The sequence below is a fragment of the Spermophilus citellus genome (genome assembly GCF_964194105.1).
Source record: "Spermophilus citellus genome assembly, chromosome: 6".
Taxonomy (NCBI): domain Eukaryota; kingdom Metazoa; phylum Chordata; class Mammalia; order Rodentia; family Sciuridae; genus Spermophilus; species Spermophilus citellus.
This window is the reverse complement of record NC_138187.1, coordinates 131161874-131179322: the sequence shown is the minus strand read 5'-3', so window position 1 is coordinate 131179322 and position 17449 is coordinate 131161874. Positions and strand designations below refer to the sequence as shown.

General features: G+C 43.5%; 2 protein-coding genes across 2 annotated transcripts in view; both read right to left on the bottom strand.

Annotated features, from left to right (window-relative positions):
* LOC308651302 (complement factor H-like) overlaps positions 1 to 9310 on the bottom strand; it is a gene marked incomplete at its 5' end in the record, with an annotated part of 122863 nt that extends 113553 nt beyond the window's left edge. Inside the window, 4 exon segments of the mRNA XM_081298220.1 lie at positions 443 to 519; positions 3201 to 3306; positions 3788 to 3973; positions 8125 to 9310. Coding sequence (XP_081154346.1) covers positions 443 to 519; positions 3201 to 3306; positions 3788 to 3973; positions 8125 to 9310 — 1555 coding nt within the window.
* Positions 9311 to 13354: 4044 nt separating this feature from the next.
* LOC308651301 (sperm motility kinase Z-like) lies at positions 13355 to 15155 on the bottom strand (the record flags this gene model as incomplete). The annotated part of the gene is made up of 2 exons (XM_081298219.1): positions 13355 to 13432; positions 14055 to 15155. 2 exons carry the CDS (start codon positions 15153 to 15155, stop codon positions 13355 to 13357), a joined length of 1179 nt encoding a protein of 392 aa, XP_081154345.1.
* Positions 15156 to 17449: the final 2294 nt, after the last annotated feature.

Here is a 17449-nt window from a genome sequence, read left to right as displayed (position 1 = left end):
TTAGTGAGGCCCTAAGCAATTTTGCAAGACCCTGTCTCTTAATAAAATCCAAAAAAGACTAGAACTGTGGCTCAGTGATTGAGCACCCCTGAGTTCATTCCCTAGTACCAAAAATAAATTTAAAAATAAAAAATAAAACAAAATAACTAGATACATTGCTGCACTGGACAAGCAGAATGCAGAAAGAACAACTTTTTCAGATTTTTCAAAAGTTTCTTAAAGCCACCTACCTGTAGGATAATAAAACTAGATATCCACATTGAATATCCAGTTAAGTGGTTAGTATTCAGCAAGGGAAGGAACTGTACTGTATTATAAACCAGAAAAATAATTTAAATAAAAATATTTAATTATAAACTTAAGGATGTTTTGATGCCAAACATTTTGAAAAAGCTTAAATAGTGTAGCTGTCTTGACAGATTGTAAACTTATTTTATATTACCTTTCCATATAGGAATATCATTTGTCCATCCTTCTGCTTTACATTCACGGAAATTATTCTCGCTTAACATTCGATACCTGAAAACACAAAAATAACAGACTGGCAAGAGATTACATATTTGCATGCAGTTTTTAGCTTAATCCTATTCTGAATGTCTCTCAAAAACTCCATTTTATGGAAAATTAGCTACTTATACGTTTCCTCCTTCTTTTTCTCTTCCTTTATTTTACCTTCCCGACTATCCTTTCTCCCTTCCTACCATCATTTGTTCTTTCCTTTCTTTCTTCCTTCCTTCCTGTCTTAAATGTCTTTCTCTCCCCCTCTCTTTTTTTCTTTGAAAGACCTGCAGACTCACTAAATAATTTTCATGGGCCTTTGTTCATTTGCAAATAAGGATTGTTCTGCTCATTGTACAAGTAAAATAAATGTTCTTCCTCAAAAAAAGGAAAATGCTTTTATTTGTGACTAATTCTGTAAGGAAAGAAAACATTTTCATAAACCTAGTTTTAGTCACAGAGCCAAGCATTTATTCTATGTATCACTCATGTAAAGGAAACAAAATAATTGACTACTAAGATAATCCTGTAACTTCTCTACTAGCTAGAATGTACCCTCTTAACAGAGAAAGCAGATTTTCTGGTTATTTTTTTTCCACCTGCACCAGAGATCCATTTATTTCCCAAAGATTTTTCAGATATTCTGAAACATTCTGCAAAAGCCTCCCATGGTCCAAATATTTGGAGGGGAGAGGGGAGGAAAAAGAATGAAGTTGCGGGGCTCGGGATGTGGCTCAATTGGTAGCACTCTCGCCTAGAGTGTGTGAGGCACTGGGTTCGGTTCTCAGCACCACATAAATGTGAAATAAAAATACTGTGTCCACCTAAAAACTAAAGAAATAAATATTTAAATTTAAAAAAATGAAGTTGCCTATTTGATAGTTATTGGCAAAAAACAGTAGCTCACAATACTCAAACCCAGACAAGCAGAATAATAAAAAAAAAAAAATTAAGGTTTTTTGAAACTTCTCAAAAATTTTATAATTCCTGTAGGATTATAAAACTGGATATCTGAATTGAATATCCAGTTAAATGGTTAGTATTCCGCAAGGGAAATAACTAAAGGCAAAAGATCAAAAAGGGTTAGTTGACAAAAAACAAAGAATAAAAAAATCTCTTCACTGGGCTGGGGCTGTAGCTCAGTGGCAAAGTGCTTGCCTTGCACATGTTAGGCACTGGGTTCAATCCTCAGCACCACATAAAAATAAACAAATAAAATAAAGGTATGCTGTCCATCTACAAATATAAAAAAAAAAAATTAAATCTACTTCAACATCTATAACCCAGTCAAAAGATTTATATCCCCTTGAAAATAAATTTAAGAGTTAAATTTACTTTAAATAAAACAATTTTAAAATAACATAAATTATTTTAGTTTGCTGGATGATCTCGACACTTCATTTCACTGATAAATATCAGTGATTTCACTGACAAAGTTCTGTTGGACACTGAGAATAGCCGGAACTCTCATAGTGAAGCTATAGCAGAGTTACCCCTAGTGGACACAGGGTGAGGTAAAGAGAGCCAGAATCAGAGGCAAGTCTGTAGCTAATTTCTTTAACAAGTTATAAATATGAATTGTTAAAATTGAGGAAATCAAGTAAAAGAAATTTATGGATTTTGATTCCTTTCCAAGTCATTGTTGGAACCTAAAGGGAAGACTTTTCTAGAAATACAGGGAGATTTCAAAAATAGAGCAAATCAAAAAGTTCAGGCCCAGATTGGCTTAACCTACGTGGTTACATATGAAGAAGACAGTAGTAATGACTGAGAGTTGGACTGAAAATGTGTTTGAAAAACTTCCTTTGAAGAGGCCAAACTATTAAGAACTAAAACTTATTGGGCATTTGAAATATTCCAGGATATCTTTTAAGGGCTTCAAGCATGGATCTTATTTCTTTCTCTCACTAATCCCATGATGCACATGATATGTGTTCACTTTAAAAAGAGAGCAAAATTCAAGTGAAGACCTATTTATACACACAGATACTGAGAGTTGAAGGTTTGCAACATGGATTTAGTGTCCAGCCTGACCTTTAAACTATCACATTTTCTTGCTCCAAATCAAGAAATGTTTGAAGGGAGAATAATGATTCAATTTATAATCTCTTGATTCTTCTTGTTTAGTATAAAATTACAGTGATCAGATCATGGCTTTCTAATGTACACAATTTTCTGCAAAATAAGTTTTTTACCTAGAGAGGAATAATAGAGAAGAACAAATACTAAGGAGGTACCGTGATGAGATCAGTCAGGAAACCTGACTGGCTGGTTAGAAGGCATAAAATCAATGATTCCGAAAGAGTAGCATTTTTGATATGAATGAGAAAAAGAATTTGTATAACATGGAAATTTCAATAATAGCATTTATAAGTAAAACTTACAACCAAAGAATTGCTTCTTCCTAAATTTTATAAATTTATAATTTTATTATATGTCCAATTATCCCCAACATAAATAACCCAAAATACCCTGCAAATAGTACAATGTAAAAAAGATTCCTTGGGTGAACATTTACTTACATGTGAACTGTTTTTCCATATACTTATTTAATACAGCTTGAATTTCTTAATGTTAAGAGTATGATATACATATATAATAATTTATATTGTACCTTAATTTTAAAGTTATTTGTGTATATAAATTAGTACAGTTCCTCTTTAGTATTTGAGTTATAAACCTTTTCAATATTGACTACATACCCCTCATCACATTTATAAACAACTTTTGCACCATATTCAAATTTATTTCCTACTTCAAGATGAAAAGAACCAAATGGAATATCCCCAGGATGTCCACAGGGCTTCTCTAAAATAAAAATAATATATGTATATGTATTAGTATGTTATACAGGGAACACATTTTATGTAGGAGTTGGTGGACAAAGATATTTGGCATTTAATTAGAGGACAACATTGAATATAAGGAAAATTGAAAATAGCAAAGCTATTATTTTATAATTGAATGTGTTTTTGAATTTTGTCGGATTACTGTCCTCTTTTTTAAAATAATCATGTATTGTTTTGTATTAAAATGATAAGAATGATATAATTCAACCATTATTGTTATAATATCAAGTATTAAGCATTTTCACAACTAAAAGATTTCATAAGTTTCACACAAAAAAATGAAGTACTCGGGGCTGGGGTAGTGGCTCAGTGGTAGAGTGCTCACCTAGCATGCAAGAGGCACTGGGTTCAATCCTCAGCACCACATAAATGTAAAATAAAGATATTGTGTCCACCTAAAACTTAAGAATAAGTATTGTTTAAAAAAGTGAAGTACTTACTCTGACATATCCTTCCTGGATTAAGAGCCACCCATTCTCCATTTCTGCATGCCCTTTTGATGGTACCAAGTGTTCTATAGCCAGGGTGGCATTTGTAGGTAGCCTGAGTACCCTCTGGGTAAGGCTGGTCAGGCCAGGAACCTAACAGAATTTCTGTATCTCCTATTGGAGGAGGTCCTTGGCAATCTGCAAATAATAAAAGAAAACATATGATATGTTGGGGTTGGCTTTGCTTTTAAAAATACCTATGTGGTTACTGATCCATCCCTTGTGGGAATGAGTGTCATGGGTTGGTTTCGATGTGTCCCCAAAAGCTCACTTATAAGATAATGCAAGAAGGTTTAGAAGAGAAATGAATGGGTTATGAGAGCTTTAACCCAATCAATGAATGTATCTATTGATGGGGGGATGGGGATTAACAGAGTGGTAAATGAAGGTGAGTAGGGTGTGGCTGGAAGAGATGGGTCATTAGAGTATTTGGTCATTTTGTATCTGGCCAGTGGAGCCTCTCTCTCTCTGCCTCCTGATCATCATGTGAGCAGCTTCCCTCTGCCACACTCTTCCCTGCTGATGTTGTGCCTCACCTCAAACCCTGAGGAATGGAGCTGCCTATCTATGAACTGAGAGTTCTGAAACTGTGAGCCCTCAGATAAACTTTTCCTCCTCTACAATTGTTCTGGTCAGATCTTTTAATCACACCAACAGAAAGCTGACTAGAACAGTGTGCATGTAAAACAGTGTGTGTGTGTTTAAAAGTAAATTGTGGGATTGAGAGGATTAAATTAATTAAATCCAAGTGAGAAAGCCCTATTTCATGCAAACATATGGTCTGGCTATTTCTTACCTGGTTAGGACTGCCAGCTCTGGATATGGATTGATGATCTGAATTTGAATAAATAGAGGAATGGTAATGAAGAAAGGAAGAACCAGATGAACTTTGAGAGATTACATTTAGCATAAAATTTTCTGAAACTTGGTAGAGTGCTCACCTAGCATGCACGAGGCACTACTGAGGTTTTGGACTGAAATTTCCCATATTCTCAGACAAAATGTCCCAATAGGAAAAGTGGCCTGCTTTAAGTAAACAGTATCTTTATTGAACATATTTGCTATATTTGAAAATCACTCAGGATCAAATTCTAAAACAGGAGTTAAAGCATCAAAGAAGCAAGTAAATTTATCAGTCTTTTGGGATAGAGGAACAAGATTCTAACCAGGTTCTCAATTGAAAACATATGAGCGTACCTGTACACACGCGCGCGCGCGCACACACACACACACACACACACACACACACACACAGTCCTCTCTTTGCATCTTTTCATACCAGAAGTGGTCTGACACAAACTAAAATGTAACCCAGGCCCAAATGAGTTTAATTATATCAAAAGAAAGCAAACACTCATTGGTGGGAGGAGTTATATAAACTTAAGTCATAACATTCCATCTCATACAAAATGTATGGACTCAAATGAAAATTAAAGCACACATGAAAGGAGAAAAAGTCTGTCCAGGAAGAGAAAATAAAGTTAGTAAATAGCAGACACTTAGCTCCTGAAGCTACAATGCTATCAATATCTTTAGAATAACTCTTTTAAGTATGTTAAAGAAACTATATAAAGAAGATGTAAATAAGTAAAAATAAAAAGATACCCAAAACAAAGTGACTGTAAAAATCATGTATTATTCTGAAAGTACAGAATAAATATGTGAAATAATGTCTCATGAGTCATATGGACACAGAGGGAAATATATTAAACTTGAAGAAAGTCTAATGTAGAAATGCCACAAATGAAATACAGAAAGGCTAAAGTGCATAAATAAGAACAAATCAAACAGAGTAAAAAAATGTGTCATGCAGTGTCAAGTAACAGAACATATGAATAACTGGAGTTTCGAAGGAGGGAAAATTGACAGAAGTAATAACTGAAAAATTAATAGCTCAAAGGTACCTAAAATTGATTAGAGAAATCAAAACACAAATGTAAATCTTGGCAAACTCCCCCGAGTATATACACAAAGGAAACCTATATTTAGGCTCTGCTAAAACAAAATAAAAAATTAAAAAACATAAGCAAAAAACCTTAAACACATACAGAAAAAAAAATTTATTTTGAAAACACCAAAATAACAACTGAGTCTATAATACTAAATGTTGAAGCATGAAATTGTTGTCTTACATTTCTAAAATTAGATGCTTAAAATTTCATTTCTAAAATTAGTTAGGTGCTTAAAATTATATATCAACCGAGAATTCGTAAAGAAAATCTTATTTTGGGCTCACTAAGTCAGAGGTTTAATCCTTAAAACTATGAACTGAGAATAAATTATTTCTTTGCTAAGTTACTGTTATCAGGTACTTTGGTCACAGCGATGAAAAGCTGACTAACATATAAATTGATACTGAAAAGTAGGGTTGTTGCTGTGAGTAACCTGACCATGTGGTTCATAAGCCTTTTGAACTGGTTTGTGGCAGGAGTTTGGACAAGTTTGGAGATGCAGGCTGGAGAAAACTTAGAATGTTAAAAGCAAAGTTTTTTAGGTAATTCTGATGGGAGCGGAGAAGACCAGAATGTTGATAACAATATGAACAGTAAAAAGACGATGCTCATGAGGTTTCAGAATGTAATGAAGACTCTTAGGAATTGGATTAGAGACAAGTCACGTTAGATACAGTCACATGACAGCAAAGAATTTGTCTGCAATTTGCCCATGACCTGAAACTTTGAGTCTCAATCTATAGTTGATGGACTAATTAATCTGGGGAGTAAATTTCAAGGCAGCACAAATTCAGAAAGTTGCATGGGTATTGCTGGTGGTTATTAATCCAAGTTTACTATGATAATCAGAAGCAAAAGGAAACCCAAGAAAGATTCAAAAGGCTTTCAGTTTGGCCAAAGAAGTAAATGTAAAATTGGGGCCAAGAAGATGTGGTTGCTGAAGTGATTACCACCACTAAAGAGAAGCTAAGTGTTGTATACAGAGATACAAGGAAAGGTTCCTTGAGGGCATCTCAGAAAATTACACCCATAGAAGTCTTAAGGGTGTAAAATAAAAATTCATTTGAAAAGAGATCATAGGAGCACCCTGCCTCATGGGTCCTTAAATAATGTTCAGTTGTCTAGACTCAAGGGCCCCTGCAACCATAGTCAAGGAGCCCAGCTATTCCTTGAGCTGGCAGCAGGAGTTGGGGTCACAGTTTGAGGCCAGCCTCAGTAATTTAGTGAGAACCTGTCTCAAAATAAAAAGTATTAAAAAGGTGGGCGATGTAACTCAATGACAGAGCACCTCTTAGCACCCAAATCCTCAGGATTAAAAAGAAAAAAATATTATAGAGTTGGTAATTGTATTAGGTGGTAATTGGCCCTGCTATGTTTTATTGTTATGAATTTCATAGTCCTAAGGGTAAACATGTCTTAATAAGATAATAGCTACACATGCTTTTGTGCCAAATAAGCATAATATTACAGGGCAGTATTCAATACACATTTTTAATAAAATATTTCATGGTATGCTATCTCTATATAAGAAACCACTGCAAATTCTTTGGCTCAAAAATAATTGTGCCGACAAAAATGCAGTCTAGTCAGGAATTGACAGGATGGTGCTTCTCTAGTCACCTGAATTTCATTAGAGAGGACTTGACTAGAAATGGAATATCCGCTTCCAAGATGGCTGACTCTATGGAGCACCTATGCCATGCTGATCAGATCCTTGCCAACTGCCTGAGGGGAAAGAGAGGGACTGGCCTGAGCATGAGCGCAGCACGCCCCCTTCTCGGTACTCACCCAGAAACAGCGGGTTATGTCCTGGGGAAGGAGGCCATCAGGGATGGCGCAAGGGCCGCATCAGGCTGCACCCACTCACCTGCTTGGCTGCGCCTCCATCTCAACTGGCCACCATCTCAGGAACAACTTTGTTTCACAATCTGCGTGTCCGCCCTTCTGGGGTCCGAGCCACCCCGTTTTCCTGCCTGGGTCCTGTCCTGGGGGCAGCCACGCAGCAACAGCACATTCGTGTGAGGCAGGTGAGGATCCTCCTGGCCACCCTCCGCCAGGCCTTGGTGCCTTCCTGGGAGGAGCCCGCTGTCCCTCCTTGGGCTTGCTGCCTGGGGAGGGCCTGCTCTCCTGGTGACACTCCCTGGGGGCTAATGCTGCCCTCCACCTGTGACCTGTGGCCTCCAGACCCAGGGCCAGGAGGCAGGGTGGCAAGGTCCTGCTGCGGGGCCCTGCCAGGGGCAGCTGGGCTCTGGGCCTGCAGGCTGGGGAGGGCCAGGGCAGGCAGGCTGCCTCCCTTGCTGCCCCTCTGCCTCTGCCGGGGCCATAGGTGCTCCCCACGCGGCTGCTGTACAGCTGGCACGACCCGCCTGGAGTGAGAGGTGGGCTTGCTGGCACTCCTCTGGCGGGGCAGGGTGGCTGGGAGAGAACCCGCAGAGGACCTGGGCTGGAGCCCCGAGTGCACAGACCTCCTCTGGACCGTGAAGCCCACCCCCTGCGAGTGCTGGTGCTTGAGCAGGAGGTATGTCGCCATGGCTTCGTCATACTTTCGGCCCTTCAGGGACATCCAGGTGTCAGTGAGGTGGAAACCCAGGTCAAGCATGACCTTCACTGTGGAGGGATCTGGGCGGAAGCGGCGGCGGGACTTCCTAGCAGCGATGATAAAAGGCCACTGACCCCATTTCAGCCACGAGTGCCTGGTGACATCGGCCATGGTGGGCCTATCCATGGGGTCCAAGGTAAGCATGTCCGCCAGCAGGTCCTCAGCTTGGAAGGACACGTGGGATGGTAAGACGTAGGAGCGGTGCAGCACCTGGTCCCTCAGCTCCTCCAGGGTGTCCCCTTCAAAGGGCAGGTGCCCCGTCAGCATCATATACAGGACCACACCCAGGCTCCACACGTCCACCGCGGGCCCGTAGTATGGCTGTTCCAGGAACATCTCCGGGGCCCAGTGGGTGACCGTGCCGCACACCGTGTCCAGCAGCTCTCCCCGCCTGAACTGGCAGCCCAGGCCGAAGTCACACAGCTTGACGAGGCCTCGCGCGTCCAGCAGGATGTTCTCTGCCTTCACGTCCCTGTGCGCGATGCCCTGGGCGTGGCACGCGCGCAGGGCGCTGGCCACCTGCTCGAACAGTCCCTGCGCCTCCCGCTCTGGCAGGCCCACCCCCTCGGGGATGTACTGCAGCAGGTGGCCCCAACCAGCGTATTCCATGACCATGTACACGCGGTCATCGGTCTCCATCACCTGGAAGAGCTGCACCACACTGGGGTGTTCAACGGTCTTCATGATGGCCACCTCGGCCTGAAGGAAGGCCGGGTCCAGCTCGCCCTTGCGCACGGTTTTCACTGCCACCTCCGCCCCTGTCAGGATGTGGCGGGCCAGCCTCACCGTGCCAAAGTTGCCCTGCCCGATGCACCTCAGCACCTCATACTGGCCCGTCAGGGCATCCTCCGAGGACGAGCTGGCCTCCAGGCCCCGCTGGGGGCTCCTGGGCACCTTACTCTGACTCTCGCTATGTCTCGCCATCAGCGGCCACACCACCCGAGGACACTACAGTAAAATAACACAACAAGCAAAGCAAGACTAAAACAACAAAACAACACAACAACACCCCAAATCAAAGAACAAAGACACTCACCAGAACCGCCAAACCACCAACCACCAACCACCAAATGCACTGAATAGCTGAGAGTCCAACAGGTCACCAGCAGGAGCTTCCTGCACAATGGACGAAGCCCAGCTGTCGCCCCTGCCTTTTATAACGCCCCATGGAATGCCCTCACAATCACCCCTTGTGAGGTCACGGCCACAAATGGCCCTGTGCGCCCTGCCTGGCCCATGGTGCTCCTCTCCCTGGGGGTTCTGGCCCCCAGGACCTGGCACTGGTCATGATGCGAAGATCAAAGTCCACAAGCTCAAGGATAGGTGCGTCCTGCCCACCCAGTGTCTCGCACACCTACCAAAACCTGTAGTGGGCTCCAATGGCCCTGGTGTGTCTGGTCCCAACACCCGCAGCTCCTTTGGCCTTCGGTCCATAGCACCTCCACCCTCCTTTGTCTGCCGCCTCAGAGAGGTTGGTGTCCTAATGTGGTGGCCCTTCACTCACATCACCGCACCTCACACAATGCCCTGTCCCCTAAGACACCCGGGTCCAGCTTCTTCACTCCAACGGGGCTGAGAACAAACGTGCCTTGGTCCACATTTCCCCCAGAATTTCTGAGACACCTCCCTCTCCAGGAACCCTGAAACCCCCAAGGCAGTGGTTTCAACTATGCAAAGCGATCCAGGACACACCTGTAGGCCACCAATCCTAGACTCCACAAATGGGTCCTGCCGTGGCACAGAGAAACACAGGTGTGCCCAGAGGCCTTGCCCTGTCACACTCCTGCCCCTCGCCATCTTAGGCTAGCTCATCACAATAAATCCATGCGTTCAAGTTCTGGGTTTCCCCGGGTCTGATGAGTCCAAGGTCAGGTGGCCAGGAGATTTGATGTGTGCACAGAACTAGCTTCCTTCTCCCTCACTTGGCTTCCTTGCTTTGTCCTCAAGAGGTGGAGAGGAGGAAGGAGTAAACTCAACTCTACCTCCTCCTTTCCCCAGCTTTCCTACTACCACCTTCTTTTTTTTTTCATCAAACTAGTTGTGGACACCAGAGACTAATATACCACACAAGAACTTGACCCCTTAGCTCTACACTGTTCCCCAGATGAACTTCAAAATGGTGCTCCCAAGTCCTCAGTCTCAACCTTTGAAGGCATTTCAAGTGGGCACCATCTTACCAGGCTTCATAATGGTGTCTGCGTGTGTGTGTGTGTGTGTGTGTGTGTGTGTGTGTGTGTGTGAGCGTGTGTGAGTGAATGCATGGGCACAAGTGATATTGGGCACATGTGATATTGGGGAGCTATCTAGAGTCTGTGCCTGCTCCCCGAGTGTACCAGAAAATGCCATAATTTCTTCCTTAAGGCTGAAAATAGGCCATTGTGTATATATGCCACGGTTTCTTTATCCATACATCTGTTGAAGGGCACCTAGGTTTGTTCCATAGCTTAGTTTTTGTGAACTGAGCTGCTCTAAACATTGATGTGGCTGTATCAATGTAGTAGGCTGATTTTAAGTCCTTTGGGTATAAACCAAGGTGTGGGATCGCTGTGTCAAATGGTTTTTCCATTCCAAGTTTTCTATGAATCTCCATACAGAGTTGTTGCATCAATTTGCAGTCCCACCAGCAATGTATTTAGTGAAACTTTCCCCTACATCCTTGCCAATATTGGTTGTTATTCGTATTTTTTATAATGGCCTAACTCTAGAGTGAGATAAAATTTGAGTTAGTTTTAATTTACATTGCTCTAATTGCTAGGGATGTTGAACATTTTTTCACAGCCTTTGAACAATAGTATTTCTTCTTCTGTGAAATACCTTTTCAGTTCCTTTTCCCATTTAATGATTGAGTTATTTGGGTGGGTTTTTTTCTTGATTGTTTTTGTTTTGTTCTGTTGGTGTTAAAGTTTTTTTCAGTTCTTTATATATACTGGAGAGTAATGCTCTATCTGAGGTGCTGGTGGTAAAGATGTCCCCTTCTGTAGGATGTCTCTTTACACTCTTGTTTCCTAAGCTGTGAAGAAGCTTTTTAGTTTGCTATCATCCCATGTATTGATTCTTGGTTTTACTTCTTACACTCCAGGAGTCTTCTTGACTCCTAAAGCCAAGATGATACAGCGTTGGGCCAACTTTTTCTTCTAGTTATGGCAGGGTCTCTGGTCCATTGCTTAGGTCCTTGATCCACTTTCAGTTGAGTTTTTGCACAAGCCTTTTGGTGCTCACATCATACCACACTGTGACATAGATGTTGAATATGGACCTACAGGAATTGATGTTTGCCCTGGAAGGATCTGGTCTTGCTTTGAATCATTCCTCTTTGTCATTTCCCTACTCCTTTCCTTTGGTAATGGGGACATTTATCCTGTGTGTGTGTCTTGGGAATGTGCAACTGTTGGTTTGATTTTTACAGTGGTTCACATCAAATATTTATCCTTGAGTCTTGAGAGAAGACTTTGAACTTGGATGTTTGAGCCATATTGGAACTATTGACTACAGGAACTCTTGGAGATTAATGAAATGCAATTCACATTGTCTCACAGACAACAGTTCTGGGAGCTGTGGGCACAATGTTATGTTTTGGATCTTACATGTCCTCATTAAGCCCATGTGTTAAAGACTTGGTCCCCATGCAGGTGAGCTCAGAGATTAGGCCTTGAGCAGAAGATAGGATCATAAAGGGCTCTGAACTCACAAATAGATTATAAGAATGCTAGTGGATCCATCACTCAAGGGGTTATTTGGAGGTAAGAACTTGAGAATGTGCTCAAGGTTGGAGGATATAGATATTGACCCTCTGTTTCTGGAGACTCCTTTCAGGGAGAAGGAAAGCAGGAGGAGATATACACAGACCCTTGGAGGTGTCACGCTCTCTCCTATGATCCGCCTCGTGTCTGTGCTTCACTGTTCATGAGGCTAAAGTGCGGGTCCTGTTTTTGTCATAGGGCACAAATATGCTTTCATGGGCGGGGGGATCCTGGGGCGAATCCCAAAGACAAGCATGAGTGAACACCCCCCACACACACACACACACACAGTAGGTGCTCAATAAGGCCTCTGGAATAAACAAGAACTCTAAGGCTTGCAGAGTTCCGTGACATTGTCCATAGTAACTCAGAGGGTCAGTGGAAGAGAACGGATCTGAATTGAGTCTTCTGACCCCATGGTCGGCCTTGAATCCACATTCTAAGCAAAAAAAAAAAAAAAAAGTCTACACCCCTCCTGTTCTGCTCTGACTCTCCCCAGTCCCCAGAGAGCTCATGCCTTGAAGGCTTGAACCTCAGGGGAGCAGTGCTCTGTGTTGGAGTCCTGGGGTAGGTGAATGGATCAAAGGTGCTGTGAGTTCAGGAATGGATGGAGACATTGGTGATTGTGTATCTTGGTGGGCTAGGGGTAAATGGTAGAGATATTAGGACGTGTGCCCAGCAGGAGGAGATAGGTCACTGAGGACATGATCTCTGGGCGCATGTTTTGTCCAGGGCACCTCCCCTTCTCCACTCTCTTCATCAGGGACCAGCAGGGTCAGAAGGTGCCCCACAGGGTCTGCATTGCTGGCCCCCAGGCAGCTCAGGAGCCTCCCACCTTCCCAAGCACTTGAGAGTCCTTGTTTGCCCAGGGGACCTCCACAGGACCCAGGAGTCCCTCTCTTGCCTTGCTCTATTCCCAGTACTACAAAACCACCCCTTCGCTCAAACGGATGGTGGCCCAGCCCCAACTCAGAGCAGGATGCAACCCAGACAAATCTCCCTGGTCCCCCTGAAAGCATCCAAGTGAGGAGATCTGTGAGGAAGAGAAATTTATTAAGAACCAGCCATGTCTGCCATGCCAGAAACAGGGGACAGAGGAGAGCACGGCGGGGGGAGGGGAGTCCTGGGAAAAGGATTCCCCAGTCTTTCTTGCAGACCAGGGAGGGGGTTGGTGGGAGAGCACTTGTCTCCAGGCATCCTGTCCCCAGCAGGCCCTCTGGACTGGAACTCATAGGAAGGAGGTGCCTGCAGGTGGCACGCCTCTATGGAGCACCTGCGCCATGCTGATCAGATCCTTGCCAGCTGCCTGAGGGGAAAGACAGGGACTGGCCTGAGCGTGAGCGCATCACGCCCCCTTCTTGGTACCCACCCAGGGACAGCGGGTTATGTCCTGGTGAAGGCCATCAGGGATGGCGCAAGGGCCGCATCAGGCTGCACACACCCACCTGCTTGGCTTCACCTCCATCTCAACTGGCCACCATCTCAGGAACCAGTTTGTTTGGCCATCTGCGTGCCCACCCTTCTGGGGTCCGAGCCACCCCGTTTTCCTGCCTGGGTCCTGTCCTGGGGGCAGCCACGCAGCAACAGCACATTCGTGTGAAGCAGGTGAGGATCCTCCTGGCCACCCTCCGCCAGGCCTTGGTGCCTTCCTGGGAGGAGCCCGCTGTCCCTCCTTGGGCTTGCTGCCTGGGGAGGGCCTGCTCTCCTGGTGACACTCCCTGGGGGCTAATGCTGCCCTCCACCTGTGACCTGTGGCCTCCAGACCCAGGGCCAGGAGGCAGGGCGGCAAGGTCCTGCTGCGGGGCCCTGCCAGGGGCAGCTGGGCTCTGGGCCTGCAGGCTGGGGAGGGCCAGGGCAGGCAGACTGCCTCCCTTGCTGCCCCTCTGCCTCTGCTGGGGCCACAGGTGCTCCCCACGCGGCTGCTGTACAGCTGGCACGACCTGCCTGGAGGGAGAGGTGGGCTTGCTGGCGCTCCTCTGGCGGGGCAGGGTGGCTGGGAGAGAACCCACAGAGGACCTGGGCTGGAGCCCCGAGTGCACAGACCTCCTCTGGACCGTGAGGCCCACCCCCTGCGTGTGCTGATGCCTGAGCAGGAGGTATGTCGCCATGGCTTCGACAAACTTTCGGCCCTTCAGGGATGTCCAGGTGTCAGTGAGGTGGAAACCCAGGTCAAGCATGACCTTCACTGTGGAGGGATCTGGGCAGAAGCAGCGGCGGGACTTCCTGGCATCAATCACAAAAGGCCACCAAGCCCATTTCAGCCACGAGTGCCTCGTGACATCGGCCATGCTGGGCCTCTCCATGGGGTCCAGGGTCAGCATCTCCGCCAGCAGGTCCTGAGCGTGGAGGGACACGTGGGACCCTAAGACGTAGGAGCGGTGCAGCACCTGGTCCCTCAGCTCCTCGAGGGTGTCCCCTTCAAAGGGCAGGTGCCCCGTCAGCATCAAGTAGAGGACCACACCCAGGCTCCACACGTCCACCGTGGGCCCGTGGTATGGCTGCTCGAGGAACATCTCCGGGGCCCAGTGGGTGACCCTGCCGCACACTGCTTCCAGCAGCTCTCCCCGCCTGAACTGGCAGCCCAGGCCGAAGTCGCACAGCTTGACAAGGCCTCGCGGGTCCAGCAGGATGTTCTCCGCCTTCACGTCCCTGTGCGCGATGCCCTGGGCGTGGCACGCGCGCAGGGCGCTGGCCACCTGCTCGAACAATCCCTGCGCCTCCCGCTCTGGCAGGCCCACCCCCTCTGGGATGTACTGCAGCAGCTGGCCCCAACCAGCGTACTCCATCACCAGGTACACGCGGTCATCGGTCTCCATCACCTGGAACAGCTGCACCACGCTGGGGTGCTCCATGGCCCTCATGATGGCCACCTCGGCCTGAAGGAAGGCCGGGTCCATCTTACCCTTGCACACGGTTTTCACTGCCACCTCCGCCCCTGTCAGGATGTGGCGGGCCAGCCTCACCGTGCCAGAGACTTTCCCCTTTGTTTGGCTTATGTCCCCTTCCTCCGTTTTCAAAGTCAGAAACATTGAACTTCTGTCTGACCCTTTTCAACAGTAACATAGCTCTTACTCTTTCTCTCCCTCCTTCTCTCTTTCTTTCCACACATTATCTTGATTTCACCCACATGATCCAGAATACTCTCCTTAGTTCAAGGTCACAGTAACATCTCTAAAGTCCATTTTATCATTTAAAGTAACGTATTTCATATTCCACGAATGAGAACGTAGACATCTTTAAGGAGGCCCTTAGTTTTTCTACTACACTTAGAACCAAGGTGGAGGACCCGCACGCACAGCAGTAAACAAGACAAAGTGATTTTAACTAAATAGTGCTGTCTGATGCAAAGATATAAAATTACACTTCAAGATGTTGTTACTGAAATTTTAAAAACAGAAAAAAGAAATCTACAACAAAAAAACTCATTAAAGAATTATTTGACCTTGAGATCATTACCAATAAGGTGTTTATATTTCTCCACATGATCACCTTGGTTTTTAGGCATTATTGTCATTCAAAATGACTTATTCTCAAAGTTCAAAACTGAGTATATTAAAGGTTTAAAAATTGTACAATATAATATAAATGCTGATACTCAATTTAGAATGTTACATCCTGATTAGCTCATGATAAATTAAAATTATTTTAAGTTTAACATGCATTTAATATACCAACCTATCATATATCATAGCTTAGCAGAACAGTACCCTGTAGTATAGTGATTGCTCACTTTGTTGATCACAAGGCCAATTGGATGCTGTTAACTGCTGTTACTCAATACCATAAAAGTTGTCTACCATGTACTTCTAGTCGCAGAAACAGATTAAAGTATAATTTCTGCTGAATACATATCACTTTCATACTACTTTAAAGTAAAAAAAAAAAATCACAAATTAAACCACCATAATTTAGAGACTGTCTCTTTAAAGGAATTAAACAAGTCAATCCTACCTCTAAGCACAATTATAGTTTTTACAGATTTTATTGCATTTTCTGCCAATCATTTTTTCCATAGTTATATAGTAACAGTTATGATAGTTTAAGTGCACATTTTAATGAGATTAAGAGTAGCTCTTAATACAAAAAGAATATTCCAGGTGACCATCGATACACCTTGTACGAAATGCACCTTGTACAAAATGATTGACATCACGTTGATGGAGAATATTCATATTTACACACACATTCAACTGTGTCCTCTGATGAAGCATAAAGCTTTTACTATCCTTTCCACCTTAAGGTTATGTGGTATCTTCCATGATTTTTTCTGATATTACACATGCATCTGAAAAAAATAAATGAGTATAATACTAAGTTAGAAATGAGTCTTTTACCAAGACTTTGGGGTTTTCAAGTAGAATGTTTTTAATATTTCAGAAAATTCTTCCTGAAAACTCTTGCTGAACAAATTCTGTATGAATAACATATAGATTAAAATAAAGTTAAAATAGTAAATTATGTAAGAATTAGGTGGTTAATGTGTGATAATTATATTTTATTACCAATTCTTAAGATCATTTATCATATTAAGAGCTTGGCATTTTAGAGTGTAAAACCATTATGGTATCATGGCTGATTTTGTTTTTCTTTTTTTGGACTGGAAATTGAACCCAAGGACACTTTATCCCTGAACTACATCTGCATTCCTTTCTTTTATTATTATTATTTTGAGACAAGGTCTCACTAAATTATTGAGACTTGCCTTAAACCTGTGATCATCCTGCCTCAGGATCCCATGTTTCTGGGATTACAAGAGTGCACTACCATGACTGGCTGGTTTTTCTTTAATTAAAATATTGGTCAAAAGGCTAGAGATATAGCTCAGTTGGTAGAGTTCTTGCCTTGCATGCACCAGCCCTGGTTTTCACCTCCAGCCTCACAAAAAAAAAAGAGAGAGAGAAAAGAAATATTGGTCAAATGCGATAAATTTTCAGTTATAAAATGTATAAGATAGAGAGGGTGTCACATGCATAAGCAATAGAAAAGACTAATGAAACAAGTCGGTTATCATAAAAGGTAAGAACAATGAACACAACTTTAATAAGACTGAGAAAAAGATGACTCAAACAAAAAAGAGATGAAAAAAAAATAAAAGACATTACAACCAATACCTCAGAAATACAAAGAGTCATTAGGGATTACTATGAGAAAATGTATGCTAATAAATTAGAGAACCTAGAAGAAATTTATAAATTATTAGACACATACGTTCTGCCAAAATTAAACCATGAAAACATGCAGTCCAAAAGAGAGTGAATGAGATTGAATCTGTAATAAAAAGTTGAGGAAAGCCCATGACTAGACGCTTTTACTGATTATTTTT